We start from the raw sequence: 20,882 nt of genomic DNA, 5'->3' as shown, positions 1-20,882 counted from the left end.
GTGCGGCCCAGCTAGGATGTGCCACTGACTAAAATGACATTTGGCAGCAATACATGCTGAGGCCTAACTGTTTGGGAGAAACTAGGTTTAAATGGCTAACTTGCTCCTTTGTGCTCAGCAGGAAACAGTAGTAATATCCCTTCAGGTTTAACCAAAGATCACTATCTAAACTCTCTTCTGAGTGCTACAACCCTCTCTCAGATAACGATTGAAATATACAAAAGCCCTCCACAATTTACAACATCGAATCAGTTGTGTCTACTACTAGTATGAGGAATAATCAATATGATACTGAAGGGGAAATAATAGGAAGATCCCTAATCTGAAGGTTTTTCCAAAAAAAGTTTTCATTCCTCACCTACCTTGTGCGAAATCTCACCATGGGCGGCCTGATATTTGTGATAATATATAATCTTCAAAAATTAAATCCTCATAGGTTAGGAATCATTCATTACCTTTTTAAAATGCAACAAACGGTAGCATAATATGAAAAAAGTTAGCATGGGAATTAAAATACATGGTTCCAGTCATTAGTCTGCTACTTAGTAGCTGTGCAATAATGGGCAATTGACCTGAAGCTCTTTATTCATTTGAAAAATATGGCTAAGAGTATCTGCATCACAAGAATTTTTAAAGATTAAATATTATCACAAATATCAGGCCACCCGTGATGAGATTTCGCACAAGGTAGGTATTTAGTGCATTTCAGTTGCCTTCTTTTCTGGATATCTTATTGAAGAGTTGCATGATTTTAACTTCCTGGATATCTGTTTTTCCATTTAAAATTAAAGGGTGAATTAAACATCTTCTACTTTAGAATTCCTAGTTCTTAATAAGGAAAAGCTTCTAACAGAGTTCACTATTTATTAAGGTAACTGCTTTAGAAGTAATCAATGTCCCATCTCTGTAACTTCATCAACAGAAGACATCTAAAATAGAGTTCCATTTAGAGAAAAGTTTGTAAAATGATAGACAGTAGATGCATTGTATTTGAACTGTATGGTTACTTTTTTAAAAAGTAGGTCATACTTACACAATTTGTGATTTCAAAATTAAAAAAAAAACCAAGGTTTTCTGGTTTCTCTTCACAAATAGTAACACCAGATTTACTTGTTCTATTAAAATGAATGCAACATTCAGCTGGAGTAGGGTCATTTGTCCCTTTTGAGTAGATATATAATTTTTTGTGTAATAAATTTTTTTTTCATTATTAAGGTATTACATATGTGTCCTTATCCCTCCCATTGCCCCCACCCCTGCTCATGCCCTCACCCTCCTGAGTAAATCTATAATTTTTCAGAAACCTCATTAGTTCTCATGGTGTCTTCAAATCTTACTCTTTTATGTGAACTGTCTGCATCCAATAGAAATTTAAATTTACCACCAGTCTAAAGATTTAGGGAGAAGACCTAAAAATCTTCCTGACTCCAAATTTCCATTCTGTATAAGAACTTTTAAAATATAGTTTGTGATGATAATATCAAATAATTATTTCAAAATGTTAGATTAACTTAAAAACAGTTAAAGGTGTACTTATCTATAACTTGGTCATATTAAAGTGATTTTATAGGTTTTTTTGTTTGTTTGTTTGTTTTTAGGACATGGAATGTCAATTGAGAGAACACTGTCACCTAATAGCTACATAATCTGAAGATAAAATATATTGGAAACATTTTCTTCAGGTGCAGAAATTGAACTTCCAAACCTAAATTTTTGAAGTGAAAGAAAACATTAGCCATAATATATAGATTTTAAAATTTGTACATATCCAAAAATGTAGCTCCTCTAAATTTCCTATCTAAAATTTTAGAAATTATGTTATGTTCTTCCAAACTTCCACACTAATGGAACTTTTCATGTCCATGATTTCCTATCTTCAGGGATTCATTGTTGAAGCTCTGTAACAAGTCAAATGATTTGTTCTTCATAGAGGAAGGTCTTATAACATTTATATTGTGTGGTTTTTTTAATGTAAATTACACCTGTTAGTTAATCACTCTATTGAGATGAAGAATGTAAATATTGCATTCCTCTGGGTTATTTCTTCTAGATGAAGGATCTTTCACCTTTGAATTAGTTTCTGGTGGGAGACATTTAATAAGAAAAAAAGTTTAACAGAATAAGTAAATACTGCATATGTATTTATGCAGTAAATATCAGTTGGTCCTGAAACCCATTGGACCTAAGTAAAAGAAAATTATTCAGTTACTTTCAAGTTATATGGATTTTACCAAGTTTATCAAAGACTACCTCATATTCACTATTGCATTTCATTAACTTAATTTCCATATTTATTTAGGGAATTACTCAAGAACTATAGTTACTGAGGAAGTAGTCAGGTATTTAGCAATCACCAGGAAGCTTTGCTGATTCATTTTCATATTATAACTGTGGGATTTTCATATTCAACTAATTGCAGTGCACATTTGATGATTCAACTGCCAATTCCACAGATACAGTTGAACACTTTGAAGTTACAGTTGCTGAGTTTTAAACTGCATTACAGGTTGTGCAGTTAAATTTTTCTGATTAGGTTGCCTGCCTCAATAATTGAGCTCTAAATATAGTACAATTTATTAATCATGCTTTAGTCATTACTGACAGAAGTTGAATGTTTAACTATAGATTTTCCAATGTTCTAATCTTATTGCCTTACATTTAAAGTTAAAGTAAATTTTAGAAGGAATTTTCAGTGCCAAATTCATAACATGCCTTATATTGAATATTTTGTAAAATGGAATTATTTTACAATTATAGCATTAATTAAATTAACTTATAAAATAAAATTGTTTTATCATTGTAAAACAAATGCATTTTTTTAATTATGTTTTTGTGATTATTTTAATCTTCTATTTTCTTACCTCCCAAATATATTTTATAATTGTCAACATACTATACAATGTATCTTTCCTATGGATATGAAATAGATAATTTGTACATACCATGTATGAAATAGATAAGTGACAGTATGTATGAATTATCTATTTTATTATTATAGATGTATATGAGCATATATATTTATATATATATATATATATATATATATATATATATATATGATTTGTGATATACACTCACTCAGTTATGATATTGGATAATATTATAGCAAAGTGTTTCTCCAAAGAAAAAAATAAATAAATTTGAGTCATCCAGTATTATACTCAATTACCTTACTCATAAATCATTTTCCTCAGCTTTCTTAGGATATAAGTTTTCAGTTATGCATAATGAAAAGTTCTAGAGATCTGTTCTACAACATTGTACTTATAGTTAAAAATACTATACTCAACACTTAAAATTTTGTTAAGACAATAGATCTCATGTTATGCCTTTTGTGTTGTTGTTTTTTTATTTTTTGCCACAATAAAAATATTAAAGATAAACTAAGAATTTCAGAGGGAACGAGTGTGTGTGGCGGGGAGATTAACCAAAGACCTCATAGACATATGTGCATAATGCATGGACACAGACAACAGTGCAGTGAAGGCCTGGGCAGGGGGTTGCAAGGGTGGAGTGGGATGGAGAGGTTCAATGAGCAGGAAAAGGGGGACATCTGTAATACTTTTAACAATAAAATAAATAAAATTTAAAAAAATAAATCAGATAAAAGAAAAAGGAAGAAAGAATAAACACAACCTAATTGTAAATACATTACCATAGAAATAGTAACACTCTCACTCAAATAATATTTTGGAGCATTTACTATGTCAGAGATGCTCAGACTGGCAAGAGTTACAGACAGAATAACAGTCATGTGATAGTTTTATAAGTGGGATATGCACACATAGCTTCAGGAGCAGGATGTAAGGCAGGTTAAGAATTGATCCAGAGGTAGGGAGGCATAAACAGAGAATAATTGGAATTTACAAGGCATAGGGAGAAAGGGCCTTCCAAAAATAAAGAAAACAGCATGAGAGAAGGCAATGAGGCCCAGGATTGTGGCAAATATGGGAACATCATGCTGCAAGCAAATTGTTGCTTTCCTATGTTTTCTTTTTTTTTTAATTGATTTCAGAGAGAGGAAAGGAGGGAGGGAGGGAGAGAGAGAGAGAGAGAGAGAGAGAGATTAATGTGAGAGAGAAACATCAATCCATTGTCTCCCCTATGCACCCCAAGTGAAATCCAACCCACAACCTAGGTATGTGCCCTGACCAGAATGGAACCCACAACCCTTTGTTGTACTGGATGCCATTCCAACAAACTTAGCCTCAGGGACAGGGTGCTTCCCTATTCTTAAATTATTCAGTGAGTCCTATGGAACACAATAAATTCTGCTTTTTTTTAATAGGTATTTTCTCTCTAAAAATATGTTTTTATATTATGATATAACACAACTGACTAGTAAATATATCCAATACTTTAAAATAATAGAGTGCTTTGAAATTTTCAAAAAGCCTAAATTTGTTCTAAAACTAAGTGAAGTGTGAAAGGTATCTTAATTTCAGAAATAGACACAGTCATAAGTGATCTGTTCAATCACATAAATCTGGCAAGTGACCAAGATTTGACACTTTAAAAAGACTCTGTTAGCCTGGGGAATACATGATATAGTAGAAACTAGAAGATGTGAAATTGGATGGTTCCAGAGTAGAGTCCAAGCTTTACTACTTACATGGTGTGTAACCTCTAGTTACTTAAACATCTCTGAGTTTGCCTTCTTATCTGTGAATTGATGGTAGCCACTGAAAAAATTAAAGGAAAACATATTTTTAGTCACTTGGCACATGTAGAGACCCAATTAGTAGTATTTCCATTCCTGCACTGGTGGGGTCCCTTGGCCTGGCCTGTGGGGACTGGGCCAAAACCAGCAGTCTGACATCCCCTGAGGGGTTCCGAATTGCGAGAGGACACAGGCCAGACCAAGGGACCCCACTGGTGCACAATCGGGGCCGGGGAGGGACTACGGAAAGGCTCCAGGGCATGTCTGGCCCGTCTCACCCAGTCCTGATTGTCCAGACCTCAGCAGCAAGCTAAGCTACCAGGTGGAGTGTCTGCCCCCTGGTGGTCAGTGCACATCATAGCTACTGGTCGAACAGTCTAACATTCACTTAGGCTTTTATATATATCACACAAAAAACATGTATTGCTAATTTTCTCTTCTTTTGTTTTTCATTATAAGCAATCAGGCACTCATCATAGAATAAAAACACGAGATAATCAAAACAATAGTTTTATTTCCAAGTGACCAATAATTTCATTCAAAGAGTTAACAAAGAAATCTTTCATATTAATAACAGATTAAGAGAACAGTAACCAGTAATCTCACCTAATCTTCTTGGCTAGTTAATTTCATGTCATGGGTTTTAAATATCTTTAATAGAAGTAACTATTTAGACATTTTTGGTACTTAGCAACATATATACTTGTACAATATTAAGGGCAATCAGAGTATGCAAATATAACTGCTAATATATTCATTTTAATCAGTAAAATATGCACAAGCCTAACAGTTCAGCTTAGGTAGTAAACAGTATGCAGCTGGTTCTATAAAAATAAAATATGACTATGACATAAGGGAATTTATAAAATGTTTAAATCTCAAAACTGCTGTCCAAATTTTCATCAACTATATTATTTGATAAATGTGTTAATCAGTAGCAAATCAGAGCAATTAACAATTTGTTGGGTTTTACTACAGTTTCAATGATATCTCCTTTATCAAATGAAGCAATGTATGTTTGTAAAATCCAAGACAAAAACAAAATAAAAGAGAGAGAAATTAGAACAAAACACTCTAAAATGTTAAATTTTAGGATGTATTTCTGTTCTGTATGTATTATCTTTTTGGGTAACAAACCTAATGGCATATGTTGGTGAATAACTATCATAAAACAAACTATTACAAACTATTATCTTTTCATAGCTCCCCTTCTCTGGGTAAAGCCATGCAAATTTTGGCTGTTAATGTTGGGTATGTGAAATAAATCAATTTAATATTTTCAGCGTTAATAAGATTTGAATCTAGATCATTTATTTAAACCAAACATATAAAAATTATAAATCTAGAGATTGAATTACTAATATACAGTTATAAAACTTTAACTGGCAATATGCTGTCACCGAAGAAAAATCCTTTATGCTGGTATATTTAGATAAAAAGTGTATTTACTACTCCTTTTGGATTAAATAGTTTCTTTTATTAAAATATTTCATTGTTCCTCTCTCTCTCTCTCTCCCCTTTGGCTTATAATTACAAGTGTCTCAGTTTGACTTTAAAAACTACCTATTCTTTTGTATTGACTCATGAAATATCTGCATATCAATCTACTTAAACTTTTCTCATTTCTTTCTTTCTTAGCTCAGCCATTGAAGCACTTATATAATATCATCTATCTCTTGGAAAACTTGTCTGTGATAGTTGAATACTGTGAACTATAGATCACAAGTTCATACCAGTCTCCTTGTAGGAAGAAAGTAGGAAGGTAAAAACTATATTTAAAAATTTTTTTTGTGATTAAGGCTGTAGTTACTTAGGGGGATGGGATATTTAGATTTTGCAATCAGATGCACTCTCATGGAACTTGTATTCCTCATTAGTTTTTCACTGAGAGGCACAAGGACTGGAAAATCCATAACAGCAAAATGGATTTTGGTAGACACAATGTTGTTTAAAAGCCAGGAGCTAGGGAGCACCTTCCTAATTTTTGAAGAGGTTCAAGTTTGGAAGCAGTGTTTATTGTGGCAAATTTAACATTCTGCTTGATCTTGGTAAAGGCAGCAACTCCTTCAATGGCCAAGTCCTATGAATGGCTCGAATATTTTTTTCTTGGAGTTTCAGACTATTGTATGTTGATTCATCCCTCCAAACATCCTGGGAATGTGCTACAACCATGTATTCCCTTTTATTTAAACTAGTCAGAGTAAATTTGGCTATCTTAAATTGGGAATACTGATAAAGATAGTAATTAGTACACAGAAGTAGCTAGGCACACTAATCTTGTTAATCGAAGTGTGATTCTGTTCTAGCAGCTGGGAGTTTGTTAGACATAATAGATATCAGGCCACACACCAGGCCTTATGATTCAGAACTTGCATTTTAACAGCTTCCCCACTTGATCTACTAGTAGAATACCATTCAAGTTTCAGCCCAAAAAATAAATGAATAAATAAATATCACAACAAAAAGCCAGAAAGAAATGTTTGGCTTGGTGGGGGAAAGCAGGAGGTAGATGGCAAGGACTCGGGTATGGATGGCTAGAAAATATCTACTGTACACTATGAAGTGGCAGAATAGTCAATCAAATTGTTTCCTGCTGTAAGTTGGAAGGCAGACCATGTGCTTAGGCTGTTAAGGAAATTTTTAAAAAAATTAATAATAGTGGCATGTTCAGGCTGTTTCCTGTACCTTTCAGAAAAATCACAAATAAAGAGACATTATAAAAACACACACAAAAACTAGGGATATTTTGTCTTAAGCAGAGATGGAAGAGTACACAGCTACAAAAGTGGTGACAACTGCAACCCAGGTTGCCCAAAAGTTACATGATATGGATTATAGCAGACAATTACAGCTAAACCCAAAAGTACTGAAGCAGTAAGGAAAAGTGGCTGAAGAGCTGCGCCTAAGCAGAAGTCAAGACTGTAGGCACAGTTGTATTTTGCTGTTGGGTTTGTGCTCGCTTTATGAAAGCTGCCATCCATTTGAAGAGAATGATGGTGATAAGAGCACAGATATAACATTTAAAAGATGAGAGTATTTGGGCTTCAAGTCTTTGATGGTGGTAATTTTACCATGGAATTGATTGGAGCCAGAAAGAAGGAACTCTTGAGTTTTTGAGGTATCAACGAAATTACATTGTCAAAGAGACGTGTGTAGAATTGGCAGAACTCTAAAAGCAATGTCTAACTATCCAAACCTGTATCTCCAGGAAGCATATACATTAGGAACTCTACTTCAGATGTGACCAAAGAGAACAATGGTCAAGAAATAACTTCCAGGAAGGCAAGACCAGAAAACAAGACAGGAGAGTCCTTTTTCAGAGAGAAGGCAATCCTTCAGAGAGCTTAATCCAACTGCTAGAAAGGCTAAGTACCTCACTCTGTTGCTACATCCCTGCTGAGCAGGATCTTATCCCCGTTTGCACCACAATCACTGGTGAATTTCCAAATCTTTGTTTCCAAATGAAAGTTTTTATTATAATTATTATTTTTCTTGTCTAAATTGATGTATCGGATATATGAGGGTAGATAGTATTTAGTTTATTAGTTGCTGATCTCTGGTTGTCACACATTCCACGTCTATTCTTCAAAGGGAGGATTGCATGGCACCCAGGTTTATGAAGTTTGTTCTGAGGGAGATTTGGAGAAATGATCCCTTTGGTTCCATTAATATTGTAAGCGGGTTCTCTGTTGAAAGAAGGGTATATGTGTATAGGTGAAATACAAAGGTGTATATTTTGCCACAGAACCTCAGTCTATCAACAGGAAAGTGGGAGATGATTATGGCCTTGCTTTTTTAAGGAAACATCCTCGATGTCCCACTTTGGATTATTTTCCCTCCTTAACCAGAAGTTGCTCACATGGCCACATTTACCAGAAAGAAGGCTGCTCCTGCCGCTTCTGCTTTTTGCTTAAGAAATGGCTTTTCTGAATTAAATTAGATTCTAATAGCCTCTGTATTGGTTTTTCCTTTATTATAAAGTCTTTTCAATAATTTTTAGTAAAAAAATAAATTAGTTCCTCTACACTTTTTTAATCTTCCTTCCTTTTCTAACATATTTATACCAAACACACATAAACAAAAGTGTTTTAGACTAACTAATCTTTCATTACTTCTCTTCCATCTATAGTGTTCTTGCTTCCCAAAAATGACTCTACAGGTAACACTTCTTCACACTCACCACCAACAGTTTCCCAAATCAAATGGTCTTTATCCTATCTGACTTCTCTAGATATTCTGGCATGGTAGGCCACATGCTCCTTGGCACCATCAGATTCCTTGACTGCTTCCCATCCTATATAACAGGGGTCCTCAAACTTTTTAAACAGGAGGCCAGTTCACTGTCCCTCAGACCGTTGGAGGGCCAGACTATAGTTTAAAAAAAAACTATGAACAAATTCCTATGCACTCTGCGCATATTTTATTTTGAAGTAAAACAACAAAACGGGAACAAATACAATATTTGTATTTGCATGTGGCCTGCGGGCCGTAGTTTGAGGACCCCTGCTGTATAATAAAACCTTAATATGCAAATCAACCGAATGGCGGAATGACCAGAGAAACGACTGGCCACTATGATGTGCACTGACCACCAGGGGGCAGATGCTCAATTCAGGAGCTGCCCCCTGGTGGTCAGTGCTCTCCCACAGCGGGAGCGCCGCTCACCCAGAAGCCGTGCTCATGGCTGGTGAGCGCAGTGGCGGTGGCCAGAGCCTCTCCCACCTATGCTGCAGGCGGGCCGTAAGGAGTGAGGGGTCCTGGACTGAGAGAGCCCTGGACTGTGAGAGGGATGTCTGACTGCTGGTTTAGGACCGATCCCCAGGTGAATCGGGCCTAAACTGGCAGACGGACATCCCCTGAGGGGTCCTGGACTGCGAGAGGGCACAGGCCAGTCTGAGGAACACCCCCTCCCCCCCATCACCAGTGCACAAATTTTATGCAACAGGCCTATAGTTTGAAATAATAAATATTCTGAGTCAATGGATGGAAAGCTGGAGTATTACTTGCACAAATTTTATGTATAAAAATATATCAGTTAATATGCCAAAATGCAGAATTCCACATGTAATTTCAGCTACTTACACAATACTTACATGTGTAGTTCACCTATTGAGTCAAGTAATCCAGAGGTAGAATGTCTTTTCTTCCCTTATTTTCATATCAACACTTTTCATCATGTAGGATCATGGAGAAAATAAAAATACAATAAAAGACACATAGTAAGCTTTATTTCTAGTAGCAAAAGTATGAGTGTGGCAGACTGATGTCTAGAAGAGATATACATTATAGGCACTTAGTTTGTTCACAAAAATAGGGGCCCAAAACAGCATAGTAAGTTGTGAGTGGGGGTGCATGGAAGAAATCACTTGGTTATCAGACATAGATAGCTTAAAGATAACATGATAACATGATTTTAAGACATGAAATGATATTTTTTTAGTAAGACTTTTTTAATGTAACTTTGAAGATGGAGTGAGTTAGTGTCCTATTAGAGTGAGAGAAAACAATTAGATGATAATAGTCATAAAATAAACAAGACATAAGGACCCTATTCTAGCCCTAAAACAGCAGGTATAGAAAACAGGAGGCATGTTTTAGAGTAGCTAGGAAGGTAAAATATCATAATTTGTTCATAAAGTGGATTTGAGAGTATGGAGAAAAGAAGTTTCTAGGATGCCTAAGATTTCTGGTTCATAATTGAATGGCTAGCAGTGTCTTTAATTTAGTTTACTGAGAAAGATTAGGTTTATTTAAAATAAGTTTCACTTGAAGTATATAAAGGCATTATGGAAATAGTTTTTACTTTGAAAATAAGGCTCATATTTTGGTCTGGCTCTTCTTACTAAATGGGAACCCTAAGCAACTTAGTTTCACCTCTTACACTGTATGATATGGAAAAGAAATGTGATAACATAATTATGCACACATTGTACAGAGCCTGGCACATAGTAGGTGCTTCACAAGTAATAGGTGATGGAAAAACTATCATCATCACCATAATGGTAATATTCATGGAATTTGAAGATACTTGTTTGGGTTTGAAAATAATTTCTGTGTTGGGAATCATTTTGTATCTTACAGCAGATTAACACATTCAGGATCTGGAAATATTAACTTTACTGCTGCATATGCAAAGGTGATGAATGCCCTAGGAATTGTGAACATGAATGCAATAAAAATATGACTTAGTCATGAGAAGTTCTCCCAGAATAGTTCATCATTCTGTATAGGAAAATAGACCTAACCTCAGCATCTTTTATTTAAACTGGTTTTAAAATGAAAGAAAGCAGACTGATATTCATCACTTTTTTGCATGTGATTCATTCTAGATTCAAATCTTTCCAAATTTTCTTCTGAATTAGTTTGTTAATTCCAATAATTAAGACTCTCAATCTGAGGTCCAAATCAAGCATATTGGGTCAGTTGAGTAGCATTTGCTCTTCAGATACACCTAACTGTTAAAAATGTATTTAGAGATTATATTAGGAAAGTGTATCTCATTTTCAAGACAATGTTAGCGAGACAATGAAAACACTTTATAAAGTTCATATTTAAAGCCAAAAATGTAAAGTACCAGTGGCAAATCAAAGAAAAATTTTTACATTTATTTTTCCAAAGAGCTGTATTTTCTTTTTTTCTTTCTTTTTTAAAAAATATATTTTATTGATTTTTTTACAGAGAGGAAGGGAGAGGGATAGAGAATTAGAAACATTGATGAGAGAGAAACATCGATCAGCTGCCTCCTGCACACTCCCTACTGGATATGTGCCCTCAACCAAGGTATATGCCCTTGACCGGAATCGAACCTGGGACCCTTGAGTTCACAAGTTGACACTCTAGACACTGAGCCAAACCGGTCAGGGCAAAAGAGCTGTATTTTCATAGACCAGGTATATTTAAGAAAGGTACAGTAGAAGGGTGAAAGAGAGGGAATTCTTCATTCAAAAGATTTAGGTTTATATGGATGAGGACAGTGGGGGCGGGTAAGGGCAGAGGGTGGGGGGGAAACAGGTGGAGGGGAGCTATGGGGGTAAAATGAGGAACAACTGTAATAATCTGAACAATAAAGATTTAATTTTTTAAAAAAAGAGAAACATGCATCATGAGAAGCAAGAAATATCACCCATCCCTTCTGCATATTAGCAACTTGTCACTCCTGAGCAAGGGCTCACATCACTGAGGTCTGTGAACAGTCACTTTTCGCATTCATCCCAAGTGAAAGATGGAATGACTTCAGTACAAATGCAACATATTGTAAACACTTTATTACCAAAAAAGTCACAAATTAAGCCCAAGTATTTTACAGAATTGACTGCATAACACGGTGAAAACTGCCTTCCCTTAGGCTCTCTCTCCCCGAATCCGGCGAGCCAGCTGGATGTCTTTGGGCATGATGGTGACTCTCTTAGCGTGGATGGCACACAGATTGGTATCTTCAAATAGACCCACCAGGTACGCCTCGCTAGCCTCCTGCAGCGCACCGATGGCTGCGCTCTGGAACCTCAGGTCGGTTCTGAAATCCTGGGCGATCTCCCTCACCAGCCTCTGGAAAGGCAGCTTGCGGATCAGAAGCTCGGTGGATTTCTGGTAACGGCGGATTTCTCGAAGCGAGACGGTCCCGGGCCTGTAGCGATGGGGCTTCTTCACCCCGCCGGTAGAGGGGCCGCTTTTCCTGGCAGCTTTAGTGGCCAGCTGTTTGCGGGGCGCTTCCCCACCCGCGGATTTGCGAGCAGTCTGCTTGGTTCGGGCCATTTTCTTTCACTCAAGCCGAAGTCGAAGTCTTAGGCCGCTTCTGAGTCCGTGATGTCGCTCCCGCTGCCTAAACAAGAGCCGCAGCCCAGGAGCTAAGAGCACAGACCACCCCAACGAATAACCAAACCGCTTTTTTCCAGGTTCTGTGTTTTACTGTCTCGTTACATCTGTATTTATACCAGTAGATTTTAATCCTATCAATTTCTATTCCAAACGTTAGGGCGTTTCTTACCTCTGTTCCAGGGAGTAAAGATTATGTAGCTTAAGCCTGATTGTTCATAGTTAAAGTGATTAACTACCCGCCTGGCACTTAGTTACGGGTTTTATTCCCTCCCTAACTTCAGGGGGAAATCCCTACCTGGGGAAACAACCTTTCTCGGAGAGGTGACCTTGGTTAAAACACACAGTGCCAGGAAGGGGAGCAAACATAGTAAGAACAGTATGCCATATACGCCAGGTCCCTTGAAACATACGTTCTGCAGAGGTTTCTTCCCTGCAGGGACTGTGTCAAGCAGCAAGGATGGACCGGCTTCTGGCAGCTCAGTGGATAGAGCATCAACCTGGGGACTAAATGGTCCCAAGTTTGATTCCAATCAAGGGCATATGTGTGGGTTGTGGGCTCGGTCCGCAGTAGGGGGCATGCAGGAGGCAGCCAATCAATGATTCTCTCTCATCATTGATGTTTCTATCTCTCTCTCCCTTCTTCTCTGAAATCAATAAAATATATATTTAGAAAAATAAATAAATAAAGATGTGAAAAAAAAAAGATTCAGGTTTAGATAAACTTTCAATGGCATTTTAGCAGCATCTCACACCTCACAGTTATAAATTTTCTTCCCTCTCTTCTCATCTACACCCAAAGACACTGCGACCTTTTCCCTCCATTTTTATTTTGTATTGGTTTCTCTTTTCTATTTGCAGATGACTCACAAGCCTGTGTTTACAGGTCAGACTTCTTCCCTGAGCTACAGGCACACAACTACTTGCAACTAGCTTATGGTCTCACCAGCTTCTCATAAATCACAGAGGCAGTGCATGATACAACCTGCTCTCATCCAGCAGCACCAGACACTTTGTGTTCATCTTAGAGAACTCCTCCTGTCACACGACCACCGATTGTTGACCAAGCACTTTGACTCTACTTCCACAGCATTTTAAAAGTATGGGACATTCCAGGTCCTTTTCTCTTACTCAGCCAAGCTTTTTTCCTGCTTCTATTATTAGTCTTCCGCCATTCACCTCTCTAGAAATAGATCTCCCAACCTCAAGACATACATTTTTAAAAACATAAATATGGGTTAGGTAATCTCTTACTTAAAAACACAGCAATGGCACATCAGTGCCTAGAAGGATACAATCTTAAACATATCCCACAGAGATTCCCACGATCTAGCCTTTGCCGGTTTCTACCTTTTCATATCTTGGCAAAAGTCCTTCTTATTTTGCTATTCCAAACTATGTAAATTTCTCCAGTCATTCTGATTCTGTCAAACGCTCTAATTTTTCTTGCCTCTAACATGTTGATGATATCTTAACTTCTAACAAAACGCTTTCAGTAACACTTCCCATTCTCTTACCTTTGTCTCTCATATCTCATATGTCCTTTTCCATAACATCTTATTGTATTTTTATTTGCTAATATACTTACCTTGCCCTACCACATTGGATACCCTTATGTTAATAGGCTGCTAAATGAACTCAGGTCCCAGCATCTACTGATAATAATAATTACAGCAATCAGTACCACTTATTAAGTACCTACAATGCATTAGGAAATGTGGAGGAAGTGTAACTACATTAGCTCATCGTTCCATTACACATAATATATGAGACAAGTAGAGGTTCAATATAATTGCTTAAGCTCCTTCATTGAATGAGTATCAATACCAGAATTTGAATTGAGGCATACTGGCTCCAGAGCCTATTCTGCCTCCCTTGCTAAGGTCTAATTAAATGATTATTGATTAGATGACTGAAGAATCTGAACACCCCTGGTTTTGTGCAAGAATTGATGGTTTTTATTCAGAACGCACTGAAGTATCAGAAGTCACAGGTTATTGTGATGATGGAGTCAATTTCTGTGAATCACTTAGAACAGTCCTTAGTACATAGCATATGATCAGTAAATGTTCTACTATCACATCTAACAGTTTTTTAGAACCTCCTATAAGCTGGGTACTTTAATAGATAATCTATTTTTATCCTTATAACAACTTTGAAAGATTGACATTATTTCCTCCTATTCTTCAGAAGATTAAAACTTAAGTGATTATCAAATGTCAAACATTTATTAGTATTAGAAGTAAGATATTAACAAAGGTCTATCAGTCTGTAAAACGCATGTGTCCTGTAGTTCAGATTATTCACTAAGAATATGTGAGCAAACCTTCAGATTAAATGGTAATTATATGCAGGGTGGGGCAAAAGTGGGTTTACATTTTTAAGTACATGAAACACAGTTTATTATTGTCTTATTATTTATTCTCTATTGTATTATTCTCAATAGGAACAACTGTAAACCTACTTTTGCCCCACCCTGTATATGATATATGCATAAATGTTTCTTATTTAAAATTTCATATTATGTCCTTGGCTGTACCACTTAACTATGACAAAAGTTTCATATTTTAAGCTTCAAGGTAAATGTTTATCAAATATGTTAACTATAATAAGATACTATTACTTTTCTCTTTATAAAATACTTAATTATTTCTTCTCCATGTGTGAAAATGATTATTGAGATACATTGAAATTTTTCAAGTAGAAAAAAATAACAGGAAAAATATTCAAAATTGAAAGTAAGTCTGTTTGCATAATTTGATTTTTCTGTTAACTATCTTATCTTTGAAATATTATTTTAAAACTCTGAAGGGTTTATTAAACTGAACACACAGAACTCCAGTTTCTATTTCCAGACTTAGATACCCCTCAACTGCTGTCATCATGCTGTTAATTGAATGTTTGTGTGAAGATGATAGCATTTTCAACAGCAAGAGCAAAAACATTATTCTCAACTTCTTGATTTTGGTCTTTTCATTTTTGGATGTTTCTAAAGCTGGTTATAACTTTTTTCTCAGTCTCTACTTAATTTTGGCTTTTGACTTATTATCTGACACCTTCATTTTGGTGTGTCACTGCTTATCCCTCTAATATGTTTGTCTTCAATAACCTCAAACACTGTAGCAGCCTCTCTAGCATCATGCATAAGAGGATATTTTTTAAAATCTATAATAAAACCGTAATATACAAATCGACCAAATGACCAAACAGCAGAACTACCATCCAGACGACCTTCCGGACGACCATGCTATGACACACACTAGCTCCAGACCAGCCAAGGAGGGTGCAATGGGATTGGTCAGGGGGCCCTGCAATCGCCCCATGATCGCCCCACAGAGGAAGGCCCGGGCCACCCTCTGTGGGGCAATTGATGGGGGGCTCCACGATCGATCACCCAAAGAGGGAGGCCCAAGCCACCCTCTCTGCACGGCGATTGATTGCAGAGCCCCAGCTGGGTGGGAGGGGCCTTCCTCTGCTGGGCGATCGATCATGGAGACCCTCATCGATCGCCCCACAGAGGGAGGCCCAGGCCACCGTCCAGTGACACTGTGGTGGGTGTGCGGGGTCAGCCAAGGATTGCCCCACAGAGAGAGGACCAGGCCAGCCAAGCAATCGCACCCCATGCCTGTCACCTGCAGAGGGTGGCGAGGGAGGGGGCAGTGCTCACAGATGGCAAGCAGTGCCAGCAGCGAGGGTGAGGTCAGCTGCTGGCAGCCGGGGGAAGAAAAGCCCCAATAGACCCTGATCATTAGCCAGGCCTAAGGACCCTACCCAAGGGGTCCCAGATTTCGAGAGGGTGCAGGCTGGGATGAGGGACAACCCCCACTCCGTGCACAAATTTCATGCATCTGGCCTCTAGTATAATTATAAAGAAAAATGAACAGGGCAAATTAACTGTAAAGAATAAAATCCTCTTGATATATATTCATCATTTCAAACAGCTGCTAACATGCCAACAAATAACTGCAATGTAACAGGGAAAGTAAAATCGGTAGGAAGTAAAAATAATGGGATAAAGAATTCTGGGCAGATAGTAGAGTAGGAAGCCTCAAGAATACTTCTCTCCACAGAGGCAACAATATGTCTGATGCAACTATTTTGGGACTCTGGAGACTACTGATGATGTACAACTTCCAGAGGAAGGCTTAAATATAAATTGCAATTTATTTCAGTAAATTTCATGGCTGAACTGAAAAAAAAAAATTAAGAAAAACAAACAACAAAAAAACATGGACGACAAAACTCAGGTAACTTACCTGGTTGGCACTAATTTATAAATTTTGCTGCACAAAATTGGTAGGAAAATTAAGCATATCTGTGTGACTTCTCTGGGAGAGAACACTGGAAAGCTTGCACCTGGTTCTACTGGACTTCACCCCTGTACCTCTTTTCTTTAATGATTTCAATTTGTATTATTTTACTGTAATAAACCATGACCAGGATACAACAATTTTTTCAAGTCTTTTGTTTTCAGGTGATCCATTGAGTGTGTGGATGATCTCAGTGACTCCTAAGACAATAGGATTTGAATATTGATGGATTCTTTTTTTTATGAAACTATTAAAGTAGCATAACTCTCAAATTTAAATGCACAATTCATCCTCAAATAATTTATCTCCTCTCGTGCTTTCTGCTTTTTTTAGTCCATGTGGAAAGTGAGTCTAAAAAAGTCTGTCTGGTGAATCTTTTTCTCTCCTCCTCAATGTAGCAGGGTAGGTGAGTTGATCTGAACCTGTCTCCTCACACTGATAAGTGTCCTGACTTTGTCAAACTTGTCCCTTGGGACATTTTGTATCTGTGGGTAGATAAAAGGTTTTCCTTAAGCTTGAAGCAAAAATAACACACACACACACACACACACACACACACACACACACACACCAATCAGGCTTTTATTAGAGCTGAGTACGAAAAGTATTTTTATTCTTTTCGCTATTTTCCCTCTTATGTATAGCTCATTGGTAACCACAGAAGAAGATGAGTAATTTGCAGAGTAATACTTTGTCCTGAATTTCTTGGAAGCTATATCTTCAAATAATACCAAGCACTAAATAATTTTCTAATTGGCAATGTGTTCAAATATATCTTAAGTCTTGCAATGTGGAAGAATAGTGCTAATTAGTGCTAATTAGCTGAAATAGATATGTCAAATAGTGAAAGCACTCAGTAGTTCCCTTTTAATTTATTGGCCTTGAGAACTAGTGAGTTGGGTGATAACAGTTTCCTTTCCTCTTCAGATAGTGACTGCATGGGCCAGACAATTATTCTCTTTCTACTTCACTTTTTCCATCTGCTTGGTAATAATGTTGACTTCAGAGAAATGCTATGACTAATGCTGCTATGTTTTATAAAATTATTTCTTCCTGTTAGCCTGAATTTAGTTGTTGTTCCTCTTTTTGATGATAAATTTTCTTAAACAAAATAGGTACAAGACCCAGAAGCAGCATGTATTGGTAATTTTGTGGGGAACTATTTTAATGTTGCTCTGAAGGTCTTTATGTTGAATAATAGGCCCAAATGGTCACACATACAGCAACAAATGTAGTAGTTCATAAGTGGCAGTATATGTGTGACTGTTTCCTCTGTGTGGGTGCCATAATCTATCTGGAATGCACTTGTCTCAAAGCAATAATCAGCATAAAATTGATCCTACTTTTATAAATAATAGGAAATTATTTCTAGAAAAGCAAAGTTAATATCACTATGTCTCAACATTTAAAGATTATGAGGAGTCAGGTGGGATCAGGCAATTTAGGGTAAGGACTCTGGGGAGGGATGATGGTAGATAAGGAGGAAATAAACCAGATGGTCAGGATGTGAGCAAGATAGGCGGAATGTACCAGTTAACCTGAGAGGTGCCTTTCTCCCTGAACCCAAGAGCAGGAACTAAAAGCAGAGAGGTGAGGGCAAAAGGAGATTGGCTGGTATTTTTCTTTTTTTGAAAAAGCCAAGAGAGGGCAAGAGAGGAAAATATAAACCCCTAGACTAGTAAGCTTCTGTCGCAAACCTTTCGAGACCTCTCACAAGCCAAGAACTTTGTTACTTTTGCTGTAGTAAACTTTGCTTCCCTTTTGCTTACCCCCCATTTGTTCGTGAATTCATTCATCAATTTCTGGAGACAACAAACCCAACAGCTCACACTGGTTTCTCAATTATTTACTATAATTTACAACAGTGTTAATGTAACTTTCTCCTAAAAATAATATTAGAGAATTAGATCCCTTATTTTAAAACAGTTGAAGTATAATTAATTATGAAAAAGTGGAGCTATTTGATGAGTTTATAATTTGATTAGTGATATAGTTTAATGAGTTTAGAGATATGCATATACCCTAAAACCATCATGCAAATCAATATAAACATATCCAAACTTCAAAATATTTTCTTCTAACCCTATGTTTTGTGTGTGTTTTATTTTACTTTTGTGGTAAGAACATTTAACAATTGAATCATTGTACCTCTTATGCTTGTTTTAGCTATTTATATTAAACAGGTTAAGCTCTTAAATTTGAAAGACACCTCAACTTAGAAATCAAAACCATTATATGTCTGTGGTCTTGTGATACCTGTTTTGTGGTTTTCATCATTAACATAGCAATAGTTGTAATAATTTTGAACATTATTTTTGTGCTTATTATCAAAACATACTTTCTTAACACATGAAGTGGCAACTCTGTTTATTTATAGTTTACAATGACAAAACAGAGAACAACAGTATATGACTCAGGAGTAACAGAATTGGGATGCTTAGCCCACAAGCACTTATTTCAGAAGTAGCACTCTGACTGCTTCCCCATGCCTTCTTCCTATTTAATGTCAGGTTCTATGGCTCTTTACTATTCATTAATATCTAATGTATTTTTAGATTAAATCTGTGGTTTATTCATACTTTATAAAACATTAATACTACTAATCAACTTAGTTGATTGTGCACTCATTATTTTTATGCCAAATGAAGAATGAGTATTCAATATTGAGCAACAGCCTAAGCTTGGTTAAATGGTTGTTTTTTTTCAAACTGATTAATTATATCTTCTATCTTATCCTATTTATTATATTTCCCTTAACAATGTAATGAAGGAAAAACAGCAATAAATGCTAAGAATTGGGTGTTCATTATATTCTAGGCACTGTTACTTCTGTTAATTTATTTAATACTATTAACAGCTCTGTTGGTAAGTACTATTATTTATTGAAGTTCACAGATGAGAATAATGAAGAACAGAGAAGTTAAACAAATTACCAAGGATCATTTGGCTAACAAAACAAAGAGGCAAGGTTTGAATTCAGTATCTGTAACAGTAGAGTCCATCTTTTGTAACCTTCTTAATGCTTATAAAGAAAGATCAAGTTATAAATGGAAGTCAAGGAACTGAAGAAAACAAGAATATATTGAAAAGCAATGTTTAAATATTATATTTGAAAGAAAAATACACAATAACAGAATACCACCCCATTTAGATTCTAAAGAAATACCTCCTGTAACTTTGTGGAAAATGTTCATTTTTCATTTGCTTAGTGTTTTATTTCAAAGTGATTAATCCTTTGGTCTAATAATACATTAAAATGTATTTAATTAAAAGGTTTGATTTTATAAAATAAAATATACCTTATATAGAGATCATTTGTATATATGTTATATAAAAACAACTTTAAAATAATTTATTATAATTTTTAATGCAGAAAATCTGTGAACAATAATCAAAATTTTTAAACCCAAAGCATCTTACACCTTTTCAAGTGTCTTGAATTATTTCTCAAAAATTTAATTATAACTTTCAGTTAAGCACTATATTTATGGGAATCCATTTTTTTAGTATTCTTAAAATTCTGTGATTTTGTAATGGATATATTAAACTTTAATAGTTAAATTTTGGAATAATGGAACTAATTATCTAACATTGACAATTGATTTATCAATTGTGTTCCCTCTGTATATTTTGATACCAGTGAGAAACAGAAGGAGGAACTAACCAATTAAAATATTTCAAAGAAGTTGACATATTCCAATTTAGTATGTACTGCCTGTCAGAGAATAGGTTTGATTTAAAATGTTGATATCTAATTTGCATGATAAAGTGAAAGTAAGTTATTATTAGTTCTCTCATATTGCAATGATTTTTCTCTCTACATAGATTTTTTTTTGGGAAATATCAGTAATTCTGAATTCTGGAGCTTCTTTTTTATGACACTGTTTATAATAAGGAGATAAAAGGCTAAATACTCATGTATACATCTGAAGCTGTTTTTGCTTATATAGACCTTTCATTACATTTTCGTAGATATTAGATATGATTACAGGGTTAACTAAGAAAAATGCAATTTCTTTTTTAAATCTAAGTAATACTATAAAAAATTAACTGTTAAGTTATATATTTATTATGCTATTTCAAATTGTAAGGATGAGAAG

The 20,882-nt window shown here is 35.8% G+C and overlaps 1 protein-coding gene across 1 annotated transcript; it reads right to left on the bottom strand.

The window, feature by feature from the left end:
• Positions 1–12,000: 12,000 nt before the first annotated feature.
• Positions 12,001–12,420, bottom strand: LOC102428864 (histone H3.3-like). Its single transcript, XM_006086042.3, has one exon. The coding sequence runs from the start codon at positions 12,410–12,412 to the stop codon at positions 12,002–12,004; it is 411 nt and encodes a 136-aa protein (XP_006086104.1). The 5' UTR covers positions 12,413–12,420; the 3' UTR covers position 12,001.
• Between the last annotated feature and the right edge of the window lie 8,462 nt (positions 12,421–20,882).

This window comes from Myotis lucifugus, unplaced genomic scaffold, assembly GCF_000147115.1.
Source record: "Myotis lucifugus unplaced genomic scaffold, Myoluc2.0 scaffold_24, whole genome shotgun sequence".
In the NCBI taxonomy this organism is placed as follows: Eukaryota; Metazoa; Chordata; class Mammalia; order Chiroptera; family Vespertilionidae; genus Myotis; species Myotis lucifugus.
This window is presented reverse-complemented; position numbering and strand designations above follow the sequence as displayed.